We start from the raw sequence: 14,756 nt of genomic DNA on the forward strand, positions 1-14,756 counted from the left end.
GACCAGAATGTAAATTCTCCTGGGATATCACCTGTTACACTGCCATTTAGGATGCAAAGGTCCAGTCGTTGTGCTATCTGAGCTAGCTGAAGCCCTGCATAATTACAGGTATTGTCTTTGGATTGATGAATATTTATCAAAGAAGGAGTGGACCTTTCTGGAGGACAGACATGATGATATGCGTAGAGGTCATTATTTGGGCCAAATCTGGCATTAAAATCTCCCCCAGTGAGAACTTGCATATCGGGGATAGTTTGTGGTAAATCCACGATATAAGTTTCTAAACCTTGTAATCTCAGATTTATCTGAGAGCGAAGATGTTGAGGGGGCAGGCACACATTTATAAATAGCATAATTAGGTATTTTGATTTAATCATCACTGTTATTGCAAGTTGATCCAGAGAAGAGAGATTAGTCATTGAAGCATGAAGCCTAGTAGAGATCAATATTGGGACTGATTTCTGAGTAAACATATTTAGGATTGCGCTATTAGTGGTTTTAAAGTATTACCATCAATTGGTCACTTAAACATGGAGAGAAGCAGGTGTTATCCCTAGGAGGCTGTATTGCAAGAAGAGGAATTGTGCATCAGAGTCACAAACCATTTTGTCAGCTAAGACACAGTTCTGTTACAATATCAGGCCAGCTGACTGGTCTGCAAGAAATGTAAGTCAAAGCCACACCACTTTTATCTATGCCAACTCACCCATGCTGGCTAAAATGACCCAAAAAACCCCTCACTGCTTACCTGCCAGTGGAACTTCTCACCTAAGCGGAAGGCACACAGCTGAACACCAGACAGCATCAGCTGTCCTATCCTGTTCAGGAGGACAAGATTCAGAGGGATGCCAAAAAGAGCAAAGAAGATGCAGAAGACTTGTGCAGCCACTGTGCTGGGGCTCAAGTTACCGTAGCCTGGAAGGGGAAGGTTGACAATTAGTTTAAAAGGAATTATCACAGGTGTGCTTTTAATCTTACATCTGTTTCAGTGTTATCTGGTAAAAGACGGGGGTTAGAGGTTAAAGGTATGTGTCATGAAGCTTACAGTCTATAGGCAGCCCTTGAGGTATTTCTGTGTGACTTGCGGGCTCCTGTTGGAGAATCCCAGTTTCCATCAAGTTAAGCAAGATGCTCGCCATCATATCAGAGGTAAGCTAAAAAATGTGAAGCCAGCATATATTAAAAACCAAAATATCAAAAGGTTATTAAATAGCAGAAATAATAGATATGTGCAGGGGATTCTGATTCTGGGATTGCAGGAATGAGGTGAGTAGGGTTTCACATTTTGGGTTAACACCTCTGTGTGAGTACTGCATGTCTACCAGTTATGGGCACATCAGCTTTATTCAGGGAAATAAAAGCACTGATGTAACTACAGCTGCAACGCAGCCTTAACCAGTACATACTTAGAAAGGGCCACTGAAATACTGATGGGACTTATGTCTAAGCAATCAAATTTAGGAATGAAGTACAAAATATTTATTTTAATCTAAGTATTTGTATACCACCATTCAGCAGTTTACAACATAAATATAAATAGCAAAAATTTAAAAATCAATACCATAAAACCAAGTAAAAATCAATGTCAATAAAAAGAGCAGTTAAAAGAAGCAGTGATGAAACGGTAAAACTCAAATTTAATGTACATCATCTTATGGCATCATGGCACACTTCCCGGGCAGGGCTAGCCCAAGACGTTCTTCTGCCTGAGGTGGAGTAGCAAATGGTGACATGCCCCCAGTCAGGGTGCAAGTAACCAAGCCCAACCAAGTTATTTTGGCAACCAGTGCAGCCATAAACTGAAGCTGGATCCTAATAAGACAGAGGTGCTGTGGATGGGCAGTTCCCATATCCAGTAATTAGGTGTATGACCTGTAGTGACTGTAGTAATTTCGAGACAAGGGAGTTTAGAGATGATTCCTGGATGGAGCCAGGCTGGCTGAAAGAGCTACAGCAGAAAATGAGTCGTCATAGCTGCCAATTAATAAAAACACGACGTTAACTCTTGGCTAAAGCTATTGAACCCGCACTTATTACATTGTGCCAGAAGCAGAGGCCACAAGGCTTGTGAAGCAGTGTGTAGCCTTCTTCTGCCTTGAGACAGCTGATTACTGTGGGGAAGAAAAGCCCCACCCAAAGACCTGTGGCCTAGTCTCAATTTAGCAGGAGAACCAGCTTTCTCAGCACAAAGGTAACAATGGAGCTTTTACAAACTCCATCCAGCCTGCAAATGTCTGGAAATGTTGCAGAAAACTGGAGAAAATCCAAGCATAAATTTGAACTCTATGTGGCAACCACAGGGAAACCTGATAAAATCATCAGCACTGTTGTGTAGAGGGGGAGGAAGCACTGGAGAGTTACAATAACTTCCAGTTTGCAGCAGAAGAAAACGTGTTCAGTGCAGTAATGTCAACATGCGAGGAGTATTATATGTCCCCAAAGAATGAGACCTTTGAAAGGCATAGATTCTTTACGCACATGCAGACAATTAATGAACCTATAGAGCAGGGGGGTCCCTGCACTGTGGTCTGTGGACCACCAGTGGTACGTGAGCTTCATTCAGGTGGTCTGTGGCAGGTCCATATGAAATATTCATATTGATTTTTCATGGTATTTTGATTGCTTCTTTTATTTCTTATATTGCACTTTCTTGTATTGCAATTTGAATTCTATGGAATACAATTCTATGGAATTAAAATACAATATTAGAATTAAAAGAAGCAATAAAAATACCATGAAAAATCATACAGCATCTACCATAGTACATTACAGGCAGAAAAATCATTAAATGGTCCACCAGGATGATCAAAAATTTTCAAGTGGTCCACGGGGGAAAGAGTTTGGGAACCACTGCAAGGTGGTTACAGAATTAAAAATCCTTAGCAAGACCTGTGCATTTAGGTCCCTGATAGACTCTCAGATCAGAGAAACCATTATTTGTGGAGAATGCAATATGAGAAAAGCTATTGCATAAGGAAGATCTCACACTAGGGTAAAAAAGACCCTAAAGATATGTAGAGCAGCAGAGATTGTGAGGGCCCGAGCAAAAGAACTGAGGACAACTGAAAACAGCGTCTGTGCACTAAGCAAGCAGCAACAAGGACAGCAGAAGCTAAATCAGAGAGTGCAGCAGCACTTAACAAAGCTCTTAAGAAAGGAAATGGGGGCTTGAGCCAAGCTTGCAGAAACTGTGGCATGCAGCATGGTAAAAAACAGCATTCAGTATAACCACAATGATTGCTGACAATAAAAGTCACCTGGTTTAATAGCACACTTACTCTTATCAGTTGAGAACACTATTATGGCAGACACATTCGCAGAGCTATAGCTATGTTGAAATTTAAAAAGTTCTTAAACTGGATTCTAGGAGCCCAGGGACAGAGAAGGACTTTGCACAGCTCCTAAGAGGGCAGTTCTTGGGAACTTGTCAGACAGGTCCTCTGCAACAACTGTGTACAATAGACTAGACTGTTAGCATGCTTTCCCCCATGTTGGGTTTCAAAAGATCGGTAGCTGGTTTTAGTTACCCACCTTTTAAATTCTGGATAGCAGCAAGACAGAAAAAGGGAATAGTTCATTTTCCTTTGTTTCCACCATTTAGAGTGATGGGCCACATTAAAAAAAGCAAATATTTTAATGCCCAGAGACAAACATGCCACCTTGCATTCTGAAAAAATGTAGCCCAAGAGACAGCTTTCTTTTGAACCCATGTAGATCTGTTCTGATTCCATTTTAACATCATGAAAGAATTTTAAAATGGGTGCCGTGGAGCTCTCTAGAAGAGGGAAATTCTGAAGGCCTGTGTTACTACACCGCAAGTATGGTTTTCTTTGATCAGCTTAGTTTATATTGGCATAGACATTTGTTAACATAAGGAGTGAAGTTGGTAAGCACCATAATAAAGACACACATTATGACATCAATCCACAATACACAAACAGAAGCAGTTCTAAAACAGGATTATGTGGGAAAAGGGCAAAGTCCATTAAAAAAAATAGCTTTAAAAGCAACCGCATGATGCACAGATATGATAGACAGGGGATGTCCATAAAATGCCACAGAACAGGCCAATTTAAATGAATGGCACTTCAACCAGTTCTTTGATCACTCAATCAAATCAGAGGTTACAGTGACAGTAAAAGGGCAGACCTCTCTCTCTGCTCTTTAAAGGGCAAGGCAGGGACTTGAAGTGGCAATTGTAAGAACACAGTCATGGAAGGCATTTATGCAAAACTAATACTCTAATCTGGAATAAAATAATTGTTAGGGGACACATCTGTCAAAATATTAATACTTGTTTCTAGTCTGGTGAAGAGTAGCATGTTGAAGTAGTCATTTCTGGAACTCTTAAAGACATTCAAACCAGATACTGGTGAGATCACTGAAGCACAACTAATTGAGATTCCATTATATCTCCTGTGATGGTCTGAATCAATACAAGAGTTTTTAAAACTCTCACTTAATAAGGTCTATATGCAGACAATACCATACTTACTAGCAGAAACCATTAATGATTTGAAATGAATGCTGTTGAAAGTTAAAGAGGAAAGCACAAAAGCAGGACTACACCTGAACATCAAGACAACAGAAGATTTATGTAACTTTGAAGTTGACAATGAGGACATTGAACTTGTCAAGGATTATCAATACCTCAGCACAGTCATTAACCAAAATGGAGACAACAGTCAAGAAATTAGAAGAAGGCTAGGACTGGGGAGGGCATCTATGAGAGAACTAGAAAAGGTCCTCAAATGCAAAGATGTATCACTGAACACCAAAGTCAGGATCGTTCAGACCATGGTATTCCTAATCTTTAGGTATGGATGTGAAAGTTGAACAGTGAAAAAAGTGGATGAGAAAAATCAACTAATTTGAAATGTGGTGTTGGAGGAGAGCTTTGAGGATACCATGGACCGCGAAAAAGACAAATAATTGGGTGTTAAAACAAATTCAACCAGAACTATCACTAGAAGCTAAAATGATGAAACTGAGGTTATCATACTTTGGGCACACAATGAGAAGACATGATTCACTAGAAAAGACAATAATGCTGGGAAAAACAGAAGAGGAAGACAAACGAGATGCATTGATTCCATAAAGGAAGCCACAGCCCTGAACTTACAAGATCTGAACAGGGTGGTTTATAACAGATGCTATTGGAGGTTGCTGATTCATAGGGTCGCCATAAGTCATAACTGACTTGAAGGCACATAACAACAAAAGCTTACCAGTGCCAGAATGCTTCCTTTAAATTCTCAACAATGTATTCACAACACCGCTTTGTGAATACAAAAAAGAGTTTTGTGCAATCTTAAAGACTTAACAAATTTATTATGGCATGAGTTTTGTAGACTAGAGTCCACTTGCATCAGATACATGAAGAGTGCTCCTCAGTTGTCAAGGTATATTTATTTATTATTAAAGTTTATATCCTGCCCTTCATCTAAGGTTGCAGGGTGGGTTACAACATCAAATGGCATACACAAGAAATACAATCATGTAACCACAGACTAAATCACTAAAATCTTTAATAGCACAATCCTAATCATGTATACTCAGAAGTAAGTCTTACTGAATTCAATGGGCTTACTCTCAAGTAAATGGGATTAGGATTCCAGCCTTAAAGAGTAGATCCAACACTCTCACTCTCAATATTGTCACATCTGAAAAACAGTATAGTTATAATGGGTACTACTAATACTTGAAGGTCTGGCAAAATAAAAAATAAAAAGTTTTCAACTTTGCCGGAACCCAGTTAGCATAACAGCTGTCTAATCTCAAAGGGGAGTTTATTCCACAGCTGAGGTGGCACTGCCGAGAAAGCCTTACTCCAGGTTCCAGTTAGCCTGTGGACTATAGGTACGTTCTTAAACTGCAAGGGTTTTTTGCCTATTAGTGAATATATATACAGTAGGGCCCCTCTCATACGGCAGGTTAGGTTCCAGACCCCCACCGAAAAGCAAAAATCCCAAAAAGCGGATCAGCTGTAGCACAGGGGTCTGGAACCTAACCCGCTGATCACGCCAGAGGAGGAGAAGATCAGCAGTAGCACACTACAACTAATCTTCCTCTCCTCCGGCACGATTAGCTGGAGTGCAGGAGTCTGATCGCCCGAGGAGAAGATCAGCTGTGCTACAGCTGATCTTCCCCTCCTCCAGTGCGATCAGCTTGAGTGCGGGAGTCTGATCATTCCAGAAGAGGAGATCAGCTGTAGTGCTCTCCAGCTGATCTCGGGAGCTCCAGCTCCCCCTCCAGCTGATCGCCTCGCTGGCACCGTATTAGCAGAATGCCAAAAAGTGGGGCCTACTGTATCTGAAACGTGTATGTCTGGACATGTATAATGTGTGTGTTATCAGTTATTGCAAAACAGATGTTGTCTGAGCCAAGAACACTGGAAAGAAGTCAAACTTCTGGAACTATGGACTTATCACCAAATGGCCTCAACCTGGAAAATACCTGACAACACCCAGGTACAGCAAATGCAACACTTTCGAATATTTCATCCTCAATGTTCTGTAACTACCACCTTGGCGACAGCAACCTCTGAATCGCATCAGGGCAGCTGAAGAAGGGCAAAGGCTGAAAAGGGTTGCTATAAGAATTCAGTATCTCTTGTTATTAATCACAGTAATACATAACCATTTCTAAGAGAAGCTCTCAAGGCAAAACACCCTATATGAACGATATTTATCAACAGGTGGTAGATGGAAAAATCTGACCCACTCCCCTATTTCACAATATCTTTCTCTAAACATGATGTCAGGGATGAGAATTTGCCTTCAGTCAACATGAATCTGGGAAAAGATTTAGAAAATTGAGGCTATGCCCTCCCTCACAAATTTGAGATAATAGCTTCCCCCCTCCCCAAATGGAACTGTGACAGTATTTGCAAAGGTGATACGAGCAGGAGGGAATCTGCAAGTTTATTTTTTGATTTTGCAAAAATTGAGAGAATACTTTAAAAAAAACCACAACAAAACTGTTTTTTTGTGAAGAACAATGGAAAAAACAGGTTGTAGCCAACATTAGTTATACTCAGAGTAAAACCATTAAAATTAAGGAACATTCATTTCAGTGATTCTGCTTTGAGTAGAATCTAGTTGGCTATAATTTTTTTATTTTATTTAGTTGCATTTCTAAACCGCCCTATAGCTAACAGCTCCCAGGGCGGTGTACAACACGATAAAACCACAAATATTTAAAATACAAGCAAGTGTGTATTGCGCATACAATTATAAAACATATTTAAAAACAGAGTAAAAGAAAAATAAACATAAGATTAAATTAAAATAAAAAGCTTAAAATGCCTGGGTGAAGAGGTGGGTTTTTACCTGGCGCCGAAAAGATGACAGAGAAGGCGCCAGGCGTATCTCATCTGGGAGGGCATTCCATAATTCAGGGGCCACCACCGAAAAGGCCCTAGATCTTATCACTGTTCTCCAGGCCTCTGTATGAGTTGGGACCCGGAGAAGGGCCTTAGACGTCGAGCTTACTAGTTTATGCAGTTAAAACTGGCCATTAGGCCTTCCTAGCTATAACCTGTAGCTGAACTGCAGTGGTATCACAGGATGTTCATGGACAATGGAATGGCTGGCCAAGGTGTCAAGGGAGAGGGGGAAGTGTTAAACTCAAGATCACATATCGAGCTCAACAGATAGCACAAAAAAGCAAAAGTTTTTCTGGTAAGACATGATTTACTAATTTCTTCTTGGCGATCACTCGTGACCGAGTAAGATTGTCTTCCACAAAATAGTCTTTAACTATGGATCCGTCTGAATCTGTATCCACTGCTGACGTACCAGACCATGACTGGGGGCTTCTGGATTTCACAGTCCTGCCCCCGTCGCCACTTGCCAATCGCCATGGGACTTTTGTTATGGAAGACGCCTGTGCGTGAATTTGTTTTATGTGGGGAGATCGGTGCAGTAACTGGGAACATCTTTAGCTTCATTTCAAATTAATCATCAATAATTTTACATTTTCTAAACCCTCTCGCTGTCAGCTTTTTGGGTTAAAGATATTATGATTTACATAAATGTGGTATAATGAATGTGGGGGTGTGATACACACACACACGTGTGTATGCATAAATTTGTCAGATGAATGTTAACTTGATTTATGTATTGAGACATAATATTAAAAACAATTAATGTAAAGATTCCAGGCAACGTGCTAGCTAGGCCCAAGAGAGACTTGAGAGGTGAAGGTTCAAAGCGATATGCTAGGCCTCAAGGTGGTATGAAGTGGGAGAGGTGCATAAGGGGGAGAAAGTGTCTGGTAGCTGTTGCAGGAAATATTTACTCAAGAGAATCTGAAAGCTGTTCCCATGTTATCTGGAAAGTATTCAGCTCCTTGTTTTTACCATCTGTTTTCCCACAAAGTTAACTCAGGATGTTGCCTGGTTCTGAAAGAAAAGAATGAGATGTTATTTACCCAGTAGAGCTGGAATCCATAATGGGACATGGTGACCTACTAGATAACACTAGCCTACCTTTCAGGGTTCTTTACTGAAGTAATACTTATGAGCTGCCTTGAGTCTTATAAGGTAAAGCACTATAAATCGTCATCATAGTAGTAGTTACAGGCCCATGGAATGTTATAGGGAACATATGTGTTTCAGGAGGGATGCCAATGGCTGTAACTTCTCTGCATGATACCCTGGAGGAGAGAAAGAAAGTTCAAACTGATCTTGACAGGCTGGAGCATTGGGCTGAAAACAGAATGAATTTTAATAGGGATAAGTGCAAAGGACTACACTTAGGAAAAAGAAACCAAATGACAGTTATAAGATGGGGATACTTGGCTCAGCAATACGACATGCGAGAAGGATCTTGGGATTGTTGTTGATCACAAGCTGAACATGAGCTAACAGTGTGATGTGGCTGCAAAAAAGGTAAATGCTATTTTAGGCAGCATTAACAGAAGTAACCGTTTCCAAATCACGTGAAATATTGGTTCCCCTCTATTTGGCACTGGCTAAACCTCACCTTGAGGACTGTTTCCAGTTCTGGACATCACACTTGAACAAGAACGCAGACAAACTGGAACAGGATCAGAGGAGGGCAACAAGGATGATCAGGGGGACTGGAAACAAAGCCTTATGAGAAGAGACTGGAAGAACTGGGCATGTTTAGCCTTAAGATGAGAAGACTGTGGGGAGATATGATAGCACTCTTCAAGTACTTGAAAGGTTGTCACACACAGGAGGACCAGAATCTCTTTTTGATCATCCCAGACAGGGCCGGCTCCAGGAATGCCAGGCCCTTGGGCATCAGCCTGCCCCAGGCCCCTCCGCTCCCCTTCCACGATCCATGGCATGAGCTGCGCCACAGATCACAAGACATGAGCTTCTGAGCCACCCGCCGCCGCCCGCCACCATCCCCCCGCTTCACCTACCTTTCTCTGCTGTGCTTTGCGGCTGCGAGCACTGCGCGTGCAGGGTTGCCATCAATCAAGATGGCAGCCGAGGTTTCCGTAAGGGACTGAAGCCTCTGCCGCCATCTTGGTTGATGGCATGCAGCGCGCGCATTGCTGCCATCAACCAAGATGGTGGCAGAGGCTCCAGTCCCTTACAGAAACCTCGGCCACCATCTTCATTGATGGCAACCCTGCATGCGTAGTGTGCGCAGCCGCAAAGAACAGCAGAGAAAGGTAGGTGAAGCGGAGGGGATGGTGGTGGGTGGTGGGTGGCTCGGAAGCTCGTCTTGCTATCCGCGGTGCGGCTCATGTCACGGATCGTGGAAGGGAAGGGAGGGCCCCTCAGGGGCCCCCCAGGGGCTCCCGTAGCTGCGGGGCCCTCGGGCCAGTGCCCAACCTGGCCGCCCTTTGGAACCAGCCCTGATCCCAGAGTGCAGGGCATGGAATAATGGGCTCAAGTTAAAGGAAGCCAGATTTTGCCTGAAAATCAAGAAAAGCATCCTAACTGTTTGAGCAGTACAACAATGGAACCAATTGCCTAGGGAGGTGGTGGGCTCTCCAACACTGGAGGCCTTCAAGAAGCAGCTGGACAGTCACCTGTTGGGACTGTCAGATTCCTGCATTGAGCAGGGGATTGGACTCGAGGGGCTTATAGGCCCTTTCCAACTCTACGATTCTATGATTCTATAATCTTCCTCTAGTCGGTGAAGGTATATAAAAAAACTTTACTTCCCAGCATTCCTGTCATCAGGACGCATTGAGAGTGTTCAGATATTTTACTGCAGAGTGAGGAACAGCTTAGAAACAGCCCTTGGCTCTCATGGGTTCACTTATATGTCGCTTTCCTTCCTCCTCTCCCCAACCCTGCAGAATTCTTGGGGAAAGCCTTAGTTCTTATCCAAGGATTCTCCAAAAAGATCCAGCCTTGTCTGAATTTAGATGAGATTGTTTTGCCTATCTCTTTATTTATTCTGCAACATGCAGGCTGAAAGTTCCCCTTGCTAAAGAAGCTAGACAAAAGAATATTGGGTATATTCCAGGTATTGAGAACAATATTGAGAAAGGCTGGGTATTGAGAACAACATGCCCGTCAGTTTCTCTCCCTGCCATTCTGGGCCTTTGTACCCACTTATGCAGCAGCTCAGTATTAGATATATTTCTTTGCCATGTGCTCTTTGTTCACATAACCATTGAATAACTCATTCCTCTGATTTGCTGGATATAATCATGAGAAGATGAATGTGGCTACATAACCTTCCAACCCCCAACCCCACATCCAGACAGGATCTCTATCGTCTAAAAAAGTCAAGTGTATTAGTATTAAAATCAATTATGTTGCATAGAAAAATTAAAATTGATTTTTTTGTTCAGTTCTGAAACACGAACTGGGAAACCTTCAAACATAACTAATTTCAGTTTTCTTTTAGATGTGTAGCCAGCAGGTCTTGAAATAATATTCACTGCCATTATATACTTACTTCTTCTGTTGTCACAAAAGGTACATGCACAGTACTGGATTCCTGGAAAGCTAATTGCCCAATACCAAAACCTTCCTACTAAGCTTGTACTGCCATCTAGTGGGTAGTAACAGAATCATAAAGGATGGCCAACACGGGGAGAGGGGGAACACAGTTCTTATTTTGTGCTCAACCCTTTTAAAAAATATCCTTTTTACTTTACTATAAACATGTTATATAGAATGTTTTTAAAAACTTTCTTAGGGGGCAGGACAAAGAGCAAGAAATTTTTCTTCCTTCTTCTCCAGCCTCCTATTTGTTTTCATCCACATCCAACTAAAGTGATCTATACATGTGTAACTTCTTGGATTGGAAACCACTGGTGTAAACCAGATGCACATCTGAGTACAGATGCTGTTGCCTCCACAGGATGGTCTTCCATGCAATGAACATGTACCTCCCAATGTGACTGGGGATGCTCATCTGGATTCCATACAAAGACATGCAACGTCCACAGGTAGATATACACTCAGATTCACACCCAATTTACACTGACAATCAAAAGGATCTCCTTAAGTCAAGGGGAAGGGGTCCTTTGGTTCCATGTGGCAAAGTACCCCTCTGCTTGATCCAGGAAGTGCCCACTCAAGCTGGAAGCTTGCTGTAGTTCTTTCAAACCTTGGCTTTACACAGCTAAAGCTGCCACTGCTGCTGCCACCCATCTGCATGAGCTGAGAAATACTTGGCTCAAGTAGAGGGGATCTGGTGGGATTCTTAATGGGAAGGCACATGTATTTATCAGTTTTACTGCACTTTGATCCTGCTTTTCAGACCATTTTTATCTCCCAAAGTGACTCATATCAATTAAAAAACAAAAAGAGGGAGACAAGCCTTGCTATCAACCTTACAAGCTAAAAAAAGGGCAGACACAACAGGGACGAGGTAGAAGAGGGATCAGTTCTTCCAGGGCAGAACAAAGTAGTGAGTTATAAGACAGCATTTACATCTAGTTCAGACCAGGCAGATCTTCCCTTGCTGGTGTTCCTCCGTGAATAGCAGCTGGTGGCTCTTGTTCCTTTGGGTGATGGATGGGGCCAGAGAGTCTTTTCCTCCTCCTTTTACTTTTCCAGGGCAACTGGCAGCTGGAGCAGAATGGTCTTTCTGGCAGGGAGGGGGACAGCAATCTCCTTTCAGCTGCTGCTTCTTTGGTAGATGGAAGAGGCCAGGTTGATCTCCTTGCAAGGCATCCTCCGCACAGACCTGACATTACATTACTGCTGCCTTGCCCCTCCCCCTGCTGGTATGTAGCAGTGTTGCTGCTGCTGGGAGGGTATTGTTACGGCTGCACCCCACCGTGTATGTCTCTCCTGGGTAGCCTCCTTTGTTGAATACTACTGAGCTCTCAGGGCCCACCTCCTTAGTTTACCATATTTCCTCCTTCTAGGTAGAAGGGTGGGATATACATTTAATAAACTAACTAAATAAAATGATTTGAGAATGTGCATAATGAGGGTGTGGAAGGGATGCAAGGTGCAGCTTCTACTGTATATGGGTTAGTGCTGGATTGCCTCTACAGAGAGAGAAGTGGCCCAATAGTGGTTTGGGAGGAAGACTTAAAGATACAGATCCCTGAAGGGGACTGGAGAAACCATGTGGACTAGAGATCTCCTTTTGCTCTGTCTATGCCAGAATTAAGGAACTTCCTTAAAGTTAACCCACCGATGGTATCTGACCCCACTTTGATTGCAACACATTAATAGAATCCTGTCACCACTATGCTGAAAGGGTTGCAGGATGTCAAAGGTTTTTGGTGTTTGATCTTTACAGTTCTTAAGGAGGTAACAGGGATATCTCTATTTTAAGGGCACAATAAAGGGTTGGTGCATATCTTACAGTACATTTGCTTAGTTCCACATGCAGCAATTGCACACATTTGGAAAAGCAAGGAGGGATTTTGCCCAAGACTGTGGTATAACAGGGTCTGGGAGTGGCTCTGGTGTAAATTGGTGATAGGAGAACTTAAGCAGGATACCTTCTTAGAAGAATGGCTTGAATTCTTTTCCCTGGTTAATTTTAGCAAGGGCCTCCAATCTCTCCAAAGATTAATTTTGGAGATATACCCTCTTCTAATTGCAGAATATTGTGGTAGGGGATAATGGGCTGTATTCAACGTATCACTAAGGCTAAGGTTCCATCAGCACAAGGATTTCTCCTTGTGTGGCAGAACAATCTCTCCCTGTCCTCCCCCCACATGGCCCCTAATTCCACTCTGGGTCCCCCCCCAACCCTCTAGAGCAGATCTGGGGAGACAGCATATGCAGGGGGACGAGGGGGGAATCACCTTGCACTAGAGTTAATTTTTGTCCAACCAAAAAGCTAGTTGAATACTGCCCAATTATTTTTTTTCTGGCTGATGATATGGAACAAAGTTTGAATAAAGATAAAAACTTTGTAAGTTGATGGTTATTTTTATACTTTTTGTTGTTGTCTGGATTGTTATATTCTTCAGAAAAGCCACAATTTAAAAATGTTTCATGCCCGCTTTGAAATCAATACTGGCTTGATGTGAGAATTAAAAACTTGATGTGAGAACTGGAAAATGCTAGACATAGAATGATGTAGTACTGCCATCTTGTGACATGGCTTATAAGAATGAAGAAACAAGGAGACTGCTTCTTGCGTTACAGTTTCATGTGCACAGCTGTATGTGTTGTACTTTTCAGTGTGAGATCTGCTGCACAGTTTCTATGCACACACTATGGAATGTAAAAATATTCGCACAAACACAAGTAAAGCAGCTCGGGCTCACTCTACATTTGATGGCAGAACTGCTCCAATTATTATTATTAGTTAACAGCAATAGAGCCTCTCCCCTGCAGCTTACCTCATTATGTCTAGCTCATTATGTCTAGCTTAATTCCAATTTTGGAAGCAAGGCTAGTTGGAAGCAAAGCACCCTGGGGAAAGGCTACAAGGAGGCAAGCACTGAGTGCAAAGAGGGTTCAGTTCCCCTCACCCATGTATCCCCTTTGCTCTAACAAATTGGATTTGCAGCCCCACTTTATATGCAATTGAGGCATACACAGATGGGGCTGTGGGTGTTGAGCGTAGTTTGAGCCTCAGACACACATAGCATTTATGACCACAGGCCCACATTTAGAAATGTGAGAAATGTACTACCTGAAGAAATAGAAGCTATCATGAGAAGATTATTTTTCTCAAGCCCATAAAACGTTTTCTATAGGCTGTTTGAGCATTTACGTTCGTAAGATTAGAAGCAACAATGTGTGGTTTGTGTGGTACGTGCATAAATTTACATCTATAAAGAAAACCCCCCAAAGAGAGCTAAGTAGTATGATACAAAGATGAGAATGTATTACCACCCTTAGGCAATCCCTACAATGAATAACTGGCCTTCGTACCCCACGTTAGGACTGTCCATGCAATATTTCAAAAAGAAAAAATGAAAGAATATCAGGGGAAATGGTTGAAAAGCAAGGGTTGCAGCACTTTAGTTATAAAGATATACAGTTTCTTCATTTATGAAATTTACATTCCATTCCATGACTCCTAAAGGAGCCCCCAGCTAATATACAAAAACCATCAATAAAAATCCAATAAAATAAACACAATAAAGCCATAAATGTCACAACTATTAAATCAGAAGAACAATGTCATTTCAAGAAACCTCAGGGAAAAACAAATTAAGATCCACAAATGGTTTATAACGATCTTCTGAAAACCAATAAAGTTGGACTGCAAAGTTGCTTTGGAGAGAGAATTGCTTAACACAGGAACCACCGCTGAAAAGGTTCTGCTCCTTATCTGATGTCAAGACTAGCCAGCGCAGCACTGGAACCCACTGGTAAGCTAGTGACTGAA

The 14,756-nt window shown here is 42.1% G+C and overlaps 1 protein-coding gene across 1 annotated transcript in view; it reads right to left on the reverse strand.

Annotated features, from left to right (window-relative positions):
• KCNK17 (potassium two pore domain channel subfamily K member 17) overlaps window positions 1-14,756 on the reverse strand; it is a 45,821-nt gene that overhangs the window by 16,062 nt on the left and 15,003 nt on the right. Inside the window, exon 3 of the mRNA XM_061624902.1 lies at window positions 749-915. Coding sequence (XP_061480886.1) covers window positions 749-915 — 167 coding nt within the window. The remainder of the gene's footprint in view (window positions 1-748; window positions 916-14,756) is intronic.

Source organism: Rhineura floridana, chromosome 4 (assembly GCF_030035675.1).
Source record: "Rhineura floridana isolate rRhiFlo1 chromosome 4, rRhiFlo1.hap2, whole genome shotgun sequence".
NCBI lineage: Eukaryota > Metazoa > Chordata > Lepidosauria > Squamata > Rhineuridae > Rhineura > Rhineura floridana.